Below are 16,076 nucleotides of genomic sequence, written 5' to 3'. Positions count from 1 at the left end.
TATTCTATATAATACATATAGTAATATCTTTATTTGTGCCACTTATATCTAAATATCCCACCTCTGACAGAGGCCTGACTCTCCACATGAGGCCAGCTAAGTGAAGAAAAACTATTTTAAGCAAGGGACAAGTATCTTATGCTGTTATGTATGTCTGCAATTTCATAAATTTACCATTATTAATTCTCTGTATCTGTTCTCTTTGAAATTGCTGGACAACTTCTCCAGCACTGTTGCAGGTTGAAGTTCATGTTCTGGGCAGCTGAAGGAATTCTCTCTGCCCAACCCTTGTATACATGTATTTTGGAAATCTCTTGCAAAAGCTGGATTCATCTTCAATAGTGAGTGAAGAAGTGACTTCACCTCTACGCTGGTGCTTCAGAAGAAATCTTGATCATACACCACACAGTGAGTTCATTCTGCCTCCACCAAGAGGGAAATACTGTTTCACACTGGCATGACACACTTCATACTGTTTCACGCTTGCATGAACTGAAGAGGCGCTATCCACTTTCCCAGCTAACAGCACAGTGTATCTACTTGTTATGTCAGGAGTTGTGATGGACAGGATGAGGGATTTTCATGCCTTTGTGTTAGGTACCCCAAATTGGAGATGAAGTCCCTTCAACACTAAGTAAGAACCCAACTTTTGTCATATGGTCACAACTTTAGACTTGAGTTTGCTGCCAGCTTTCTTTGCAGGGCTGGCTGGAGATCTGTCCATCAGGAATGCTAAACACTGTGCTTTCTCTTTTCTGAAAGTGTTGTAAAAAATATCCTAATCATCATCTTTCACCACAGGCAGCTGGGCAATAGCTCTGCAAGTAGTCCAAATACTTCATCCCACGACACCTGAGACATGGGATGCAACATTTGCTTACTTTTTAGGGAGAATAAACTTTGTTAAGAGAAGCTAAACAACCACATCTCTCATCCTTAAATAGATGTTAGGTATGTGTGATAGCAACACCCAGAGCTAGAAAAAATGATGAAGGAGCATATTTAAGGTCACAAGGTCATCAGCCTTATGACTCAAGCATTCCTGATATCAAGCTTTGTTCCTCGATCAAGCCTTTCCACTTAATGCATGCCCAGAATACTGCAACAGTTGTTAAAACAATTAATAAACGATTGTTGTTTGTGTTCCTTAAGGAAGTACTCACCTTCCCAACAAGGGCTGGAATATTCATTGAGTTCGTTGCAAAGCCCATGCCAAACACCATAGCATCTTCAACACCAAGGAACTTGGCCACAAGTTTCTCTAGTTCTACATGTTTGTCTAGGGTGCCTGCAGAAATAAGCACAGGGAATCTTAAATCTCATTAAACTGTGAAAGTTATTAATTCTAAGGACATAAAATATACAAAAGAACAGGCTAGAAGTGTGTCATTAAGCTATATGACATTAAGTTCTAATGAAGGTTTTCCTTTTGTATCTTGTGCATGTGGGATAATGCAAGAAAAAGCAAGGATGCAAACCAGCTATAACTAATGCTAACAAATACTGTTGCTGTTAAGGTAGCAAAGCAGTGGCTTTGGGAAAAAGTTTCCTTTTTCCCCTAACTACAACTTTTGACATAGTTTATTCTGAAGAGTAATTTTTTGCCTTTTTCTCCCCCTGCAATGAGGACAAAAATACCTCCTTTTTATAGGACATGTGGGACAAACATCTTAGGCATTCTTAAGTTCTCTCTGGATGTGAAAGCAAAAACCCATGACAACAAAATTCTTCCAGTTTTTCTTGGATGCCTATGTATGTGTAAAAAAATCCTTAATTATTATTTTATATGGATAGACAAACAAAAGTGTTCTCCATCTTTTTCTACTTTGGAAGGTAAAAGCTATGCCACTCTCCATAATTGATAATAACTCTCCTCTTTCCTCCTTCTCAACAGTCAAACATAAATGATAAGGCAACACTAGAGAGCCTTCTTTACTGCATGTTACTTATCTAATATTAGTGCCTGGAGTCTCCAAAGAAATAAGGCGCTCCAACTATCCAACAAAAGCAGTATCTTTCCCGCCCAGCTCACAATGGAGGATGACAAAATACAAAAGGCAACAAACGAAAGAGTGGTGTTAAGAGATTGAGATAACAAATAACTTTGAACAGTAATGAATCATCTCAACTTGCCAGCTCTCTAGTCTTTGGTTGCCTGGTTGTGCATTGCAGGTACCAAGGCAGAAGGAACTCTTACAGGATGATCTGTGGGGAAGAAAAGAGAGTGGCCTGTGGATTCTGACAGAGCATTTCCCCTATGAATAAGGCTGTAAGCAGGGAACAGAAGAAAAGTTAGGGAAGTGAATATCTCACCTCACTTGCGCTGCACAAATTGATGTCACGATAATATAGGCAAAGTGAATTACAATTGATGGGAACAAGAAATCTGTGTTCACTGTGATGGACAAAGGGCAGATGAATGGAGGAAAGCAGAAGCTTGGCTAGAGAGTCTCGACGAGAATGATGAGTCAGGAAGATGATCTTACCTTCATCATGGAGGAAAGCTCATTAAAAAAAATCAGATAAAAATGGCAACAGTACAGTTTCAGCAACAACACTATCTCAGCTGGTTACAGTGAGGTAGTGTTTTCATTATTTTTTCATGTTAAATATCCAAAGTAAGAATGGCATTCACTTGGAAACAGAATGTGAAAAATATCATGCAGGCAGGTAACTCTCCAACAGCCAGGTAGATAAGGAGCAAGGATCACGTGGCTTCTAGAAAAACCCGGATTACATGGACAGTAAAGAACAGGGGTGCCGTGATTTTGCACAGAGCCTGCCTGGGTTCTGCTAGACCTGAACAAACTCCGGCAGAGCTTTAAGAGTGTCTCTGCACTCATTGTATCACATCGGATGTGCATTGAGCTGGGTTGTCTCTGGCTCTGTGCTCTGATAATTTAGGTAAAATGACTCAGAAAATTTGGCTTTGCAGAACCTGCAGTAGATGTGAGCTGACTCTGTATGAAGCTCTTGAGGATGGCTACTTTTTGCATTTGTAGATCCCGAGATACACAAGGATATGTGCTGGCTCTGCACACAGCCACCGCTTAGTAGCCAAGCTCCACGAAATACAAAACCACATAGTGTTTCAGAGCTGAGCCGCTCACTGGAGATGTGTGTGAGAATCTATGTCTTCACTTGTAAGCCCAGTAGGTCTCAGGGTGTATTTCTATGGTTAGTTCTATATTTTTTGCATTTTGGGCCCAGTTAGTCTTCAACCTGATTACAGCACTCATTGACAACTGAGGGTTCCAGCATGGTCAGCTGCCCTAATGTTCCCTGCAGATGTTATTTTGTCGCTTGAGGGCTATCGGCACACAAAGAGAAGATGAAGTCTGAAATGGAAGCTTGAAGCCAACCACACTATGGTCACAACTTGAATTAGAAGGAGGTTTGTGAAAGCATGAGAAACAAGCAGGGTATGCTTTGCAAGGCAGGCTTTTTAATGCATGAGAAAATTGTCCCCAACTCTTCCAGGGGTAAATCTGACACTACTGGGGTGGAGTTAAATGGCTTTTTGGCGTTGCATCTTATGTTTTCTGTTTTTACAAACAAGAAAAGCCTGACTTACTACAGATTATTCTGTTCAAACATCTATTAGATGAACCAGAAAGGAACAGCGCATTTTTGACCTATTTTTATTGATTTTGTGATGGTGAAGAATGAGACATTCTGAAAGTGACCGATTCCTACTTATTATTTACTAACCCTAACAGCCAATGCAGATGATATCGATTGATTGATTATATATTAATTGATACATATGATATCGCTATTGCCTACAAATCCTGGAATACAAATTGGAATCAACGGGGGTTCGGTTTGCAAAACCAAAACCTGAATGACAAGGATTTGCAAAATGAGCCCTAGTCTTGAATTACTTTAATTATAATGGCAATATTGTAGGTGGTAGATAAGGTGTTGCAGAAGCAATACAATACACATCAGTACTGACAGTGGGAGGTTTGTGACAGTGATATACCTTGAGTAGAGCTGATAAAGCATTTCAGCTTGCATTTTCCCACGTTTCAAGTAAAAGGAGTATTTAATAAATTATGCAATTATTTAAATAGATCAGAAGATTTCTCCAGCATGGGCCGCTCCTTGGACACCATATAAACTGCACCAATTATATCACTTCTCTCCACTGGAGGAAACAAGGAGTCAGATATGCTCTGCTGGAATGAGGCTTGTCCACTAGCGTTCCCAGTTGGTCACAGCAACCACCCCAACAAGCATAAACAGCACTACCAGACATGCAAATTTGATCCAAAGAAACTTCTACTGGCACAAGCTGCTACATCTCAAGCTTCATAAGAAAGGCAGTAATTACACTGGTCTTCATGAAATACAACCTTAGCAGTGTCAAGTCAGGTTATCATGGCCCTTAAAATGCCTCATATTGTGCTGGATTCAGACCAGCATCATGATCTGGTGAAGGAAAAGTGATATACTAGATATATTTTTATTAATACACTGTATACACAGATACCTTCTATAGTTGTCCTATACATAGACATTAGAATTTTTCCCCATACTCTACCTGCTCTGATTTTTATGCTGACTACAGCTTGGTTTGACCTGAGAAATGAGGATAAAACTAAATAATGTATGCCATCTTACTGGGAAATATTTAATACAGAAAGGAAAAGAGAAATCTACCTGCATCTTTAAGAGACAAAATGGAATACCTTCTTTTGAAAGTTATTCCTCCCTGCTGAACAGCTGTATGCAGTAGAGTACTGCAGGTGTTACTGTGTTTCAGAATTATATAGGTGTTATGGAAAGTAAAATCGAAGATCTTATCAAAAGTGGACTTTCACAATGTTAGCCACCTCCACTGACTCCCACACTTTTCAAAGCAAATCCCCTCCTTTTCAAAATCTGATGACCCAGTTCTCTCCATTAACTCTGGGGATAGGGAACATCAAGTACACTGTGCTTTGGCAGGCTTTCATAGGCCTACCCATGCTCTTGGGTGGAAAGTCACTGTCAGTCTACTAGACAGATAAAGCTTGAAAATGCGCTTCCCGTGATCCACACAGTCCATTATTTAGCTTTGACACTTTCAGCTTGGACAAGGTGGTTTATGCCACTGGTTAGTCTGCCAATACAGTCTTTCAGGTTCTTACGGGCTAATGACGTGCTGGTTAAACTGACAACACTAGCAACAGTCTATATTTAATAGAATTTTTTGTTTGGAATTCTGAGACGCAAAGAAGATAGGAAAATATCTACTCGCTTCAAGTTAAACAAAAGCTGGAGGATTAAACTGATATAAGCAACGAGTCATTGAAAGAAAAAGAACAGATTCCCGTAAAAGCCACTTCCACATATGAACAGCAACTGGGAATCCTATGGATCACTGATGTGACTCACCAAGGTGAGTAAGAACCATTACTCTATGAAAATGACAGTTTGTCAGACGTATCCGTAGGAGGGTGAGCAACAGAACAAAACACCTAAACTTCCCTGCCACATTTGAAACTTAAGGTCACAAACTCACTCTGGTAAGATATTTGTCAGAGATGAAAAAAAAAAATATTACTGAAACACATACACACTTTTACAAAAGCAAGATTGGATGAGTTATTACTAGAAGGATGAAGAAGTAGAGGGTGTAGAAAGTGTATTTTTTTTTACACCGTTCTACAAGAGTGGATGATGCAGATGGTATAGTGATACATATTGGCAAGAGAGAGGGAGAGAAGCACATAGTAATGTTATGTAGCTGCCTCATTTAACACTGCATGAACATAAGAGAGCCCCAAAAGAAGTGGGTTTTGAGGAAGCATCTGAAAAAAAGGAAATGCTCAAGCTTTCTTAATGTTGCTACCAGCTGATAGGGCTTTCATACCACAAAGATGCTGTGGGTGTCACATATATAATAATGTACCTGTGTAATTTACTGATTCTCAGAAAAGAGTAGATTCATTTTAACAAAACTTCCAGTTTAATTTAGATCTTCCAGTTTTGTTTGTTTTTTTCCTTTATAAAAACACAAGGCTAAAATTTACAGTTGAAGTCCAGCCTCTTCATGCCAAAACCTGGATGGCAGTGTCTTAACTGTCTAAATATTGGAGATATTTTAGGTTTTAAACAGGTCACACAGCCCTTAGTTACACCTGATGCCTTCAATTCCACCTGCCAGAACATGGACTGTCCAGAGCTTAATCATGCTTTGCAAAGCATACTTTTGCAATGGCGAAATACAAGGAACAAACTTGACCCTTTGATCATAAGTTGGATCAGTTATTTATGAGAGGGTAGGCACAAAAAGGAAAATGATGTTGGTAGGAGATGACAAAGAAGGAAAACTCCTCCTGTGGACTGTTTCCTAATTTATACCATACCCTGTCAGAAAGTAGCCAAGATTATGAAATATATATACACACACACACACACACAAATTCTCATTTATGTGGCTGTATTTCTCCTTAAGCTCCTACTTGGAAACTGTAAATTATGGGAACTTTAGTTCTTTATCTCTTTCTCCTAACTGAAAAACGGACCATTTATTTCTCAGTACAGTACTGAGTTTAAAACGAGCCCTTGCCCTAATTAAAGCTTTGATGTGGTATAAAAGAAAGAATGGCCAAATAACTACTTTTACCTTCTTGAAATGCTGCTAGAAATTCGTATTAGGCCTTAAAACCTAACAGAAGGAAGTGAAGGGGATGGAGCTACTTTTGTACTTTAAATGTTGGCACAGGTTTTCAGATCTGCTTTTTAGAAATCAGATCACAATCAAATATAAAAGAAATCCTCAAACAAACAAAAAGCCCTACAACTGAGTGCAAGCTAGGCGTTAAAAGGTAATCTCCTAACCTTGCCCTCCAGAATGAATCACCCTGCAAGTGCTCTGTGCAGGCTCCGTCTTGTCTTTTGGTCCAAGGCATAATCACAGGAGAAGGATTTCAAAAGGCAGGAATCCTGCTTGGCTGCTTAAGTAGCACTAATGATACATTTCCTCCTGTTACTCACATATATCCTCTCCATAAGGAATGGTAGTGAGTTAGAGAAATAGAGCATTGGAACTACTAGCTGCTCATGCGACAGCCCCGTCACCACCCTGGCGCTAAGCCTAGGAGTGTTCAGGGCATGATAATCTGCCTTATCTTGAAAAGAGCGTAACATTACTGATTTTATTATCATCTGCGATCAGCAAGCAGGAAACATTGTTAAATAATCATTTGCATACTTCTCCCTTAATAATTTTAAGTTAGGTTGCTTAGAAAAGGCTGACTATAAACATAAGAATGACAGGATGGGCTCAGACAAAAGGCTTGTGAGCCTGCCTCCAACAGTAGCCAACTCCCACTCTAGCCATTAAAATACATTGATTTGCACGGGGAAAAAAAGGACTTCACATTCAAGTTGTTATTCTTTTCACTATATAGAGGGAATACATGCTATTTCAAATTTATTTAGATTCCTATTTGTTAGCATTTTTATTAAGCTTAAAAATAACACTTTTGAGGGGAAGATTAAAACAAATTAAAACATAAATAAAACATAGTATAGAGATTTTTGGGGGGTAGTTTACATGAAATACCCTAACGTTCTGAGTACTCCAGTTACTTGAATAGCTGGTTTCCAGTTAGTCAAATCCTTCGACTTTTAAGAATTATTGTCTCAGACCCAACATTTATTCCTGGAAAACAAAACTTCCTGTTTTTTCATGTCCCAATTGGTTTCTTGACTTAAAATGAACTAGCCAAAGAAATAAAAAAAATTGACTTTTTCTGCACCTACAGGAGAAATTGCTGCTGACAAAAGCTGTTTTAATTTAACTTACACCACATGGTCAGTTTTGTCAGATACAGCAGGTGCAGATCTCTCTGTATCCTCCCTTGACACCTCACACGGTTAATGTAGCATCTTTTCCTCCGGTTTCGGTAAGTTTAACCTTGCCATTCTCAGATGCACTCAGAATGCTCTTCCCATTCTAGGTGAATGGTCCTATTGTTCCTCCCAGCCGGTCCCTCTGACCAAGAGGGTCCTCATTCTACATCTCCAGGTGCTCCGAAATTTTCTGAAGGATCTTATTTATGCTTAAATTTTTGCAGCCAAGATCCTTCAGGGACTACTTCCATCCCATGTACCATACAGAATTGAAAAGTCTTTCACCTCTAAGCAGACCGTGATATCAGCGTTTTTTGCCTTCTGCCTACCGTCTGCAAACAACCACTTTCACACCTTCACCGAAGCTACTGCTCTTAGAAGACATGCCCCAAGCATATGTGCAACTCTTTCTTGTTGATCTCTTTTTAAGTGTCTTCCCTTAATGTCTTTTTAATCTTAGTGTCCTCAAACACTGAAAACAGCCAGGTTACTACTTCATTAGTTCCTTATATATTACCTCTATCGTAAATACTGCCCAACTTTATAAAAATATGAGTATGTGCATGTTCCTGATTCGAGCCAAATTTGTACGATGATTTGCTAGTCCACAGGTGCAGTATTAATGATTGTACAGCAATGGCCATAGGCATATAAGTAATAATATAAATTAATACTAAACAACTAATTACATAAAATAATGCTAAACAACTAGTATTAGATGCATCACGCCACACAAAAGGTCCCTTTTGCCCATAATCCTTCATCTGACAGTGGTCTTGTATTGATGTCTGGCGAAGAGTGAAAGCAGGACAAACTTATATATAGTAGTATCCCAGCTTCTAACTAATTTCAGCATAAGGACATCCTGAATCAGATAATAGTTGTGGTAATTCTAGTAACTATCAATGATCTCTCCTCTGTATGTGGCCAGTGTCCCCTAGAATGCAAGGGAGTGTAAAGTTTTAGCATCTGCAGCCTTCTTTGCAATGAGTTCCTCAGGTCTGCCAGCCTCCAGTGTGAAGAGCTGCCTCCTGTATTTAGATGGAAACCTTCTACTAACTTCATACAATGCCCTGTAGACCTTGTAGTGGAAGAGACAATGAACAGCCAACCCTGACCACTCTTCCATGCCACATGTAATTTTGAAGATTTCTATAATTTCCCCCTTTAGGCTCTTTTCAAGCCAGGTGACAGGCATTTCTGACAGCTGAAGACAGCTAGCTTAATAGTTCTTCACTCAGAAGCTGTTTGAGGCCTTTGATGATCCTTGTTGCCCTTCTCTGACACTTTCCAGTTCTGCTAAATGTTTTTGACCAGAACTGCACAGAGTACTCAAGATGACAGCAAACCACAGCTTTATGCAGGAGCATACTGAGGTTCTATTGTTGGCTTTCTGTTCACTTCCTAATAATTTCTAGTGTTTGATTTGCTTTCTGACCACTGAACAATAGCCTAATGCTTTCACGGAACTACGACTAATAACCCCAAGATCTTGATCCTAAGGGACAATAGTTAGCTTGGTCTTAAAGAAAAATATTTTTCTTTCAGATTGAAAGTCCCACAAAAGCCTCAGGAATGTGTCTTAAATGACACTGTTATGCTAAGAAAGTGATTTATTTTTATTATAATTTTAAAAGAGCATGGAATTAAAAATGGAGTCAAAAGCGTTACATCTTTTTATGGAGGACAAATCTAGGAAGACCAGCCACTGTTTTTTATCAGTTTCCTGTGCTTTTGTGCTTAAACAGGAATGTCTGTTCAAGTGGTGCATTTATTATTATTTTAGAGAAAGCGTGAGCAGGGCTTCACAGTTCTTACTGAAATTAATTTCTGAACTATGTTTACACACAGTCTTAAGTTACTTTTCTGGGAATGTAGAATAACTGTTTTACATTCAGCAAGGTTTAGCTTCACTAAGTTTCCTTAATAAAACACAGTTTTGTAAAGATGTAAACAACCATGTTAAAATGTCCATATTAACTTACTCTGAGAGCAAACTACCTGCAACAACATTCTGATATGACAGCATTTTATACCCACTCCACAGTCTGCACAGTTATAAGAGGAGGAGTTTAGGCAGAAGACCACAAAGGACAGTTTTACCATCATGTATTCCTTCAAAGATCACTCACAATAATTTTATTTGTTTCTTCTTTGTTTTCCCCTCTCTCTGAAATCTTCTCAAAGTAGTCGAATGAGCTTTCTCAAAAAGAGACACCTATCATTGCTTTGAGAGAGGTCTTGGTAAAACCCCAAACCCCACAGGCAATTTATAGCCTTGGCTCCTACAGCTCACTGCGTTTTTACTTCAAACCACCTTAGCTCAGCCACACAATAACAACAAAAGTTTTGAAACGTTATCTGTCCAGGAACAAAACCATTCTGTTCTATTTTCTGAGATGAAGGTGGCAAATGATAATTAAAAAAGGTAAGGCCTTTCATACAGACCCTTCCGTACCTCCTTCTTGAAAGTATATGTGTATATATATTTAACTCGGATAGAATTTTTCAAATCTGCTCAACTGTGAACCAGAATAGAGCTGAAGCAGCACAAGGGGGTAAAGGAAAAAGAAAAGAGGGTATCCACACTACTAATAAGAAGCTATTTTCCTTAGGTTGTTTATACAGTTCTTGGCAGTAGACAGGCTCCAACAGAGCCAGGGCCAATGAAGTAACCACTGCTCAGAATTGCTCTGTGAAGCAACTTCTCTCTAACTACACAAGCACAGGTTCTCTGTTAGCCGCCTAGGACAAAATGCTGTGACTGCGCATCTACACCATCTAAATCAGGTCTTAACACCCTGCTTTCCTATTTTAATACGTCTTGACATCCAAGCTGCTCTCTGAAATTCACTCTCTCAAAGACTGATACTGACAAGACTTGTACAATGTTCTTTATTTGTAGCCCATTCTTGCATTGTGAATAGTCTGAATTAAGTTCATGGGACTACTTGTTGTGAAAGCAATTAGAATGAATCTAAAACTTTGCTCAATCTGTCAAGATAACTTTGAGTACTGCACAGGAGTTCAGATGAAGAGAAAGTCCTAGAAATCTGTATACATTGGCTCTCAAAACAGACTAGATTAAGTCAACTAATAAGATTTTTAATATTTGAAGACTGAATCAATCTTTTCATAAGGGGTTTTTTTTGAGAATAAGTCAAAGTCATGCAAGTCCTCCGTATAAAAAATTCCACAAGCAAAAGATAAAGAATGAGGAACACCAGGGATATTCTTTGACGAACTGAAAACAACTCGAAATGTTCTCAGACAGAAGAGAATCCAAGAGAAAAAGACAGAGAAATGTTCGTTCAATACCTTAGATGACTAGCAATGGTGACCACTTTCAAGCATGCAATTCAGGTTAAACAATATATTGCAGTCACCAGATGGGTCACCTACAAAAGGAAAGTAGGGTCAATCTGTAAACCCTCTCTGAGTGGTGTCACTCACATATTTATTATTGGCAAATCAAACCATGATGACAAGATGATAAGCAGATGACAGGGTTTGCATTATTTTTAGTCTGGAACTGAGATTTAAAATAAAAAAACCAAAAGAAATAAAATATTTTTTTCCATAAGATTTCTGAAGGAAAAGAGTTTGCTTTGAGAGATACAAAATGAAAATTTTTCAGGTTGCTGGATTAAAAAAAAAAAAAAAAAAAAAAGGCTATAAAAGACTTCTCATGCTGGGAAGCCTACCTTTTTTTTTTCTTTTGACAGTTCCCAAGAAAGATAAAGCCTGAAGAGAAAACTCCCCTTGCATTTCTATGGCTGGAAATTGCTGATTGCACCATTAGGAATGCAAAGCTTTGTGTAAAACTATACAACTGAAGATAACACTACATGCAGCCTACAAACCAAGAAAGCAGACAAATCATAAAGGACATCTAAACCAAAAAAGTCAGATGGAGCCTTCCTGAATTTGTTCCTTAGAGGCACACTAGAAATTCCTGTGTTGTGCTAATTAATGTTTCATAAAACATTACAATATATTCTTAGAACATGGGATTAAAAAAAAAATTATGTTAAAGCTCATTTTACTAATCAGAACACTCTGTATGTGGTAACTGATATAAATCTGTGATGCAATTAAATTTGCCCTAGAACAATTCTTGAAGTCTCAATGTTTATTTTACTTCTTTTAAAAAATAAGCCTGTTACTTCCATCATTAAAAATCCCAGGCCACTATATGACACATTTGTTTTTGCTTTCCCAAAAATCAATAACGTTTTTCCTTTTAAAAAAATCCTTGTGTGATAATGAATAAAACACAGCATCACTTTTAATAGCAAAACAATTAATTGTTGATGGACTAAAATTCTCTACGTATCCAATTCCTTCAAGATATCTGTAAGAAAAAGCATATAGTTACAGAAACTTTGGTGGCCGTTTAGCTGTTTACTCACCCATTTCCTGTCTGGTACTGCAGATTCCTGTCCCATATTTTTGTAACTCTATGGTCACAGTTTTCAAAGCATTAACATCCGTTTCTGCAAAGCCGAGGTAGTTATAAGAACCCATATTGATTACATTCTTGATAGTCCTTCCTGTAAACCTATAATTAAGGCAAATTTTAAAGAATAGTGCAACTTTCCCTCCAACCTCAAACAAAAAGAAAAGAAAAAATCCCAAAATTTTCCCACCAAATTTTGTTCCACTGTCAAATTCCTATTTGGGAATTTACAATCCTCATACTTCAACGTCCTAAAAGTTTTTCCAGCCTTTTTATTTTCCTGACTGTCGTGGTTTAACCCCAGCCAGCAGTAAGCACCATGCAGCTGCTCCCCCCTCCCCGTGGGATGGGGAGGAGGATCAGGGGAAAAAAAGTAAAACTCATGGGTTGAGATAAGAGCAGTTTAATAACTAAAGTAAAATAAAATATAATTCTAACAATAATAATAATAAAAATAAAATAATAATTGTAATGAAAAGGAATGTAACAAAAAAAAGAGAGAAATAAAACCCAAGAAAAGAAAGTGAAGCACAATGCAATTGCTCACCACCCGCTGACCAATTCCCCAGCAGCAATCTGCCCCTCCCGGCCAACTCCCCCCAGTTTATATACTGGGCATGACATTCTATGGTATGGAATATCCCTTTGGCTAGTGCGGGTCAGCTGTCCTGGCTCTGCTCCCTCCCAGCTTCTTGCACACCTGCTTGCTGGCAGAGCATGGGAAACTGAAAAACCCTTAACTTAGGATAAGCGCTACTTAGCAACAACTAAAACATCAGTGTGTTATCAACCTTATTGTCACACTAAATCCAAAACACAGCACTGTACCAGCTAAGAAGAAAATTAACTCTATCCCAGCCGAAACCAGGACACTGACTAAATACTGCATCCTGCTCAGAATGTTTTCCAGATTCCAAGCTGTAGATGGCAATATACTGGCATTAGGTGAAATGGTGCTTTTATGGATGTAAATAAACAAACAAACAAAGCTAGGGCTTTATATAGGGAACATCTTATAGACAGTATTTTTTCAAGCAAATTGTCAACAGTTTCCAGAAAGTCATGAGTGTTCACACACACACACAGAGAAATTAAACATGAGGAAAATGGTGTGGGAAACACTATGACACATTCTCAATAAGCTGAAATATAGTCAACCTACACATTGTCTATGTGGTGAATTTCCATGTCTATTTAACTCAGTAACAGTTGCAATACACTGAAATCTTCAAGCTGTAAAGTGCTTAAAACTCACTGCCAAAGACTCACTATGTAAGAAGCTACATTTATGCAATGCAAGAAATTATGATTTAAATCCTAACCAAGGGATACAAATTTAGTTGTAATATTCTGACTGAAGGTCTGCTGTTATAAATGAAGCGTAGGCAGTCTGACTTGTGGTGACACAGCCAAACAAAACCCGTTTGCGATAGAGTTCAGTCCCTTCCATACTGCATTTCCAAACAAAATTCAGAGGAAAGGGGACAGAATGTCAGCACGGTACTGATTTTGGAAAAAAATATACTGATGCATATTAGTCAAAGATCTAGGTATGAGGGGCAAGATGCAACTTTCTGTGCTTTGCAGATATATCAGGAGTATTCTTATGAAGCTGACAGCTGCAGAGTGTAAGCTGACTCACCTAAATGTCCAGTTGTAATCATCTGTAACACGTTCCATGAGGTCAAACTGAGGCCCCGGGACACTGCAAATTGGACGATTCCAGTTATCCCGTATTCTCATATAGAGGTTTCTGGTGTAAAAGTTCTCAAAATCTTGATAAAGTGGCACAAAATCCTGGTTTGAAAACACGCACAGGGTTATGTTGCTAGGAAAATGTCTGCTTCTGTACCCAAGGCATGCCCATTAAAAAGGAAAAACTGATTCATTAGTAAACAGAGAGCTGTAACAGCCACATGTTCCTATGTTACAAACAACTCCAATCAGCAAATATCTTACTTTAATTCCCTTGAAATACACTGTTGGCTTTTTTAGGGGGTGAGGGTTTTTTGTTGTGGTTTTTTGGGGGGTTTTTTGTTTTTTTTTAAATGGTCACCAAGTTGGCCTAATTCTCCAGTCCAATATTTGGAAAGTTGGAAATGGAAGAACTCATGATTCTTTCACTTGGAGAAACCAAATGTTTCAAATTGAGCATTTTGCTATGTGTGGAGCAGATTGCACAACTAGGATAAAAAACTCATTATATTTCATGAAAAGCTGGATACATTAGATTAAAGCTAGTCCAATGTAATTCATCTGGGCATTATTGGCCTAGACTGGACATGCAAACAGCCAGTTAAGACAACTAGTTTGGTTGACAATTGATTTCTATCTATGGATTTTACTTGGAAATTAAGTAAAAAGAAAGGTATGGAATCTAAACAAAGTTTTATACGAAACAGCACTATAGCCATATTAGACACTGGATACAATAAACTGATAAAATAACATGGCATGTAGTTACATATGTGGGAGACTGCAGAATTAAATGAACACGTAATCCATGGTGGATGGCAAAAAGATTTAACTGGCATGTCTGGAATCAAAATAGCTCAACAAATGGCCAAATCATGAAGTGAATTGAAAAGGATATTCCATGAGAATGCTGACAAAAAGACTGCACCATGATATTTCATTAAGTAGTTCATGCATCTTTGAAGAGCCAAAACAGGAAACAATTTCGTGAATTTTATTTGTAAGAGGAACAGTAACACTATTTGCATTTTTCTTCCATTATGCCAGGTATTATTGTAAACGATGGCTCAAACTGCACAGAGAAGGAGGAGCAACAAAAAAATCTAAACAAAGTTAGAAGGCAATTGAGCTTGCGGAGGTGCAAGTTTCCCTTAGAACTGTGCGGGATGAAAAAATTCCTAAGTTCAGGACTCGCAAGAATTCAGGCTACATTCACTCTGTGCTGGGACAATGACTCCTGACTGCTCTGTGACCAGCAGTTCAGCAAACATAAGCGAGCAATTACAAAGATGTTAGTACTGCCTATTGCTATGAAGGACAAAGTAAGACAGCCAGATGGGACAAAGAAAAATTGGGATTTAAGAGATTTGGAGAGATGATATATTTAACAATAAGGCATTTCTGAGTTTTCTTTTTCTGTGGATGGACCTAATACGCTGAGATTCTATTTTGCTGAGAGTATTCTGACACTCTTAGAACAAGGTGAACATCTTTCTGGGTGAAAATTATGATTTTACATATATATAGGTACATATTCATACACATGTGTTCAACTATACTGCAGTGCGTGTCATTCCTCTCATCCCTATGTAATGTTCTTCTCTAAGGTGAAAGTTGTCTGCCTTATTACTTTGGCAGGTTACTGTACATATCTTGCAAGCAGGGGAAAAACTCAGCTGTGGATACATAATGTCTTTTTCATACATACTTTTTGTTGTTCTCTCTCTGCAGCAACGTTACGTTTTTCTAGTCCCCAGGCTCTCATAAAATCTCGCAGGTAGCCAAATATTGTTCCCACTCCAAAACCCAGGAAAGTAAAAACAGCAACATACATTGGTGCCTGTTCAAAGTGCTCAATAAATTTTTTTTTGTAGAGAGTTCCATTTGATACGCCATTCTTCTGAAAATATAGAACAGAAATTTGTGATTAATACATTTAATCTCATCAAAGCTTAGACCTCAAGGCAAACCTTTTTCTCTAATACGCCACAAATTAGGAGAGACGTTTAGACCTCACACTGTATCAGTTGATGCAACCTATACCTGAAGAGGAGGACCTTTAACACTGCAGTTG

General features: G+C 38.3%; 1 protein-coding gene across 1 annotated transcript in view; it reads right to left on the bottom strand.

Annotated features, from left to right (window-relative positions):
- Positions 1 to 15,851, bottom strand: part of SPTLC3 (serine palmitoyltransferase long chain base subunit 3) — a 53,993-nt gene extending 38,142 nt beyond the window's left edge. The window contains exons 1-4 of the mRNA XM_050894480.1: positions 15,711 to 15,851; positions 13,950 to 14,104; positions 12,261 to 12,409; positions 1,164 to 1,288 (exon numbers count right to left, since the gene is read on the bottom strand). Coding sequence (XP_050750437.1) covers positions 1,164 to 1,288; positions 12,261 to 12,409; positions 13,950 to 14,104; positions 15,711 to 15,836 — 555 coding nt within the window. The 5' untranslated portion in view covers positions 15,837 to 15,851. The remainder of the gene's footprint in view (positions 1 to 1,163; positions 1,289 to 12,260; positions 12,410 to 13,949; positions 14,105 to 15,710) is intronic.
- Positions 15,852 to 16,076: the final 225 nt, after the last annotated feature.

This window comes from Gymnogyps californianus, chromosome 3 (genome assembly GCF_018139145.2).
Source record: "Gymnogyps californianus isolate 813 chromosome 3, ASM1813914v2, whole genome shotgun sequence".
NCBI lineage: Eukaryota > Metazoa > Chordata > Aves > Accipitriformes > Cathartidae > Gymnogyps > Gymnogyps californianus.
This window is presented reverse-complemented; position numbering and strand designations above follow the sequence as displayed.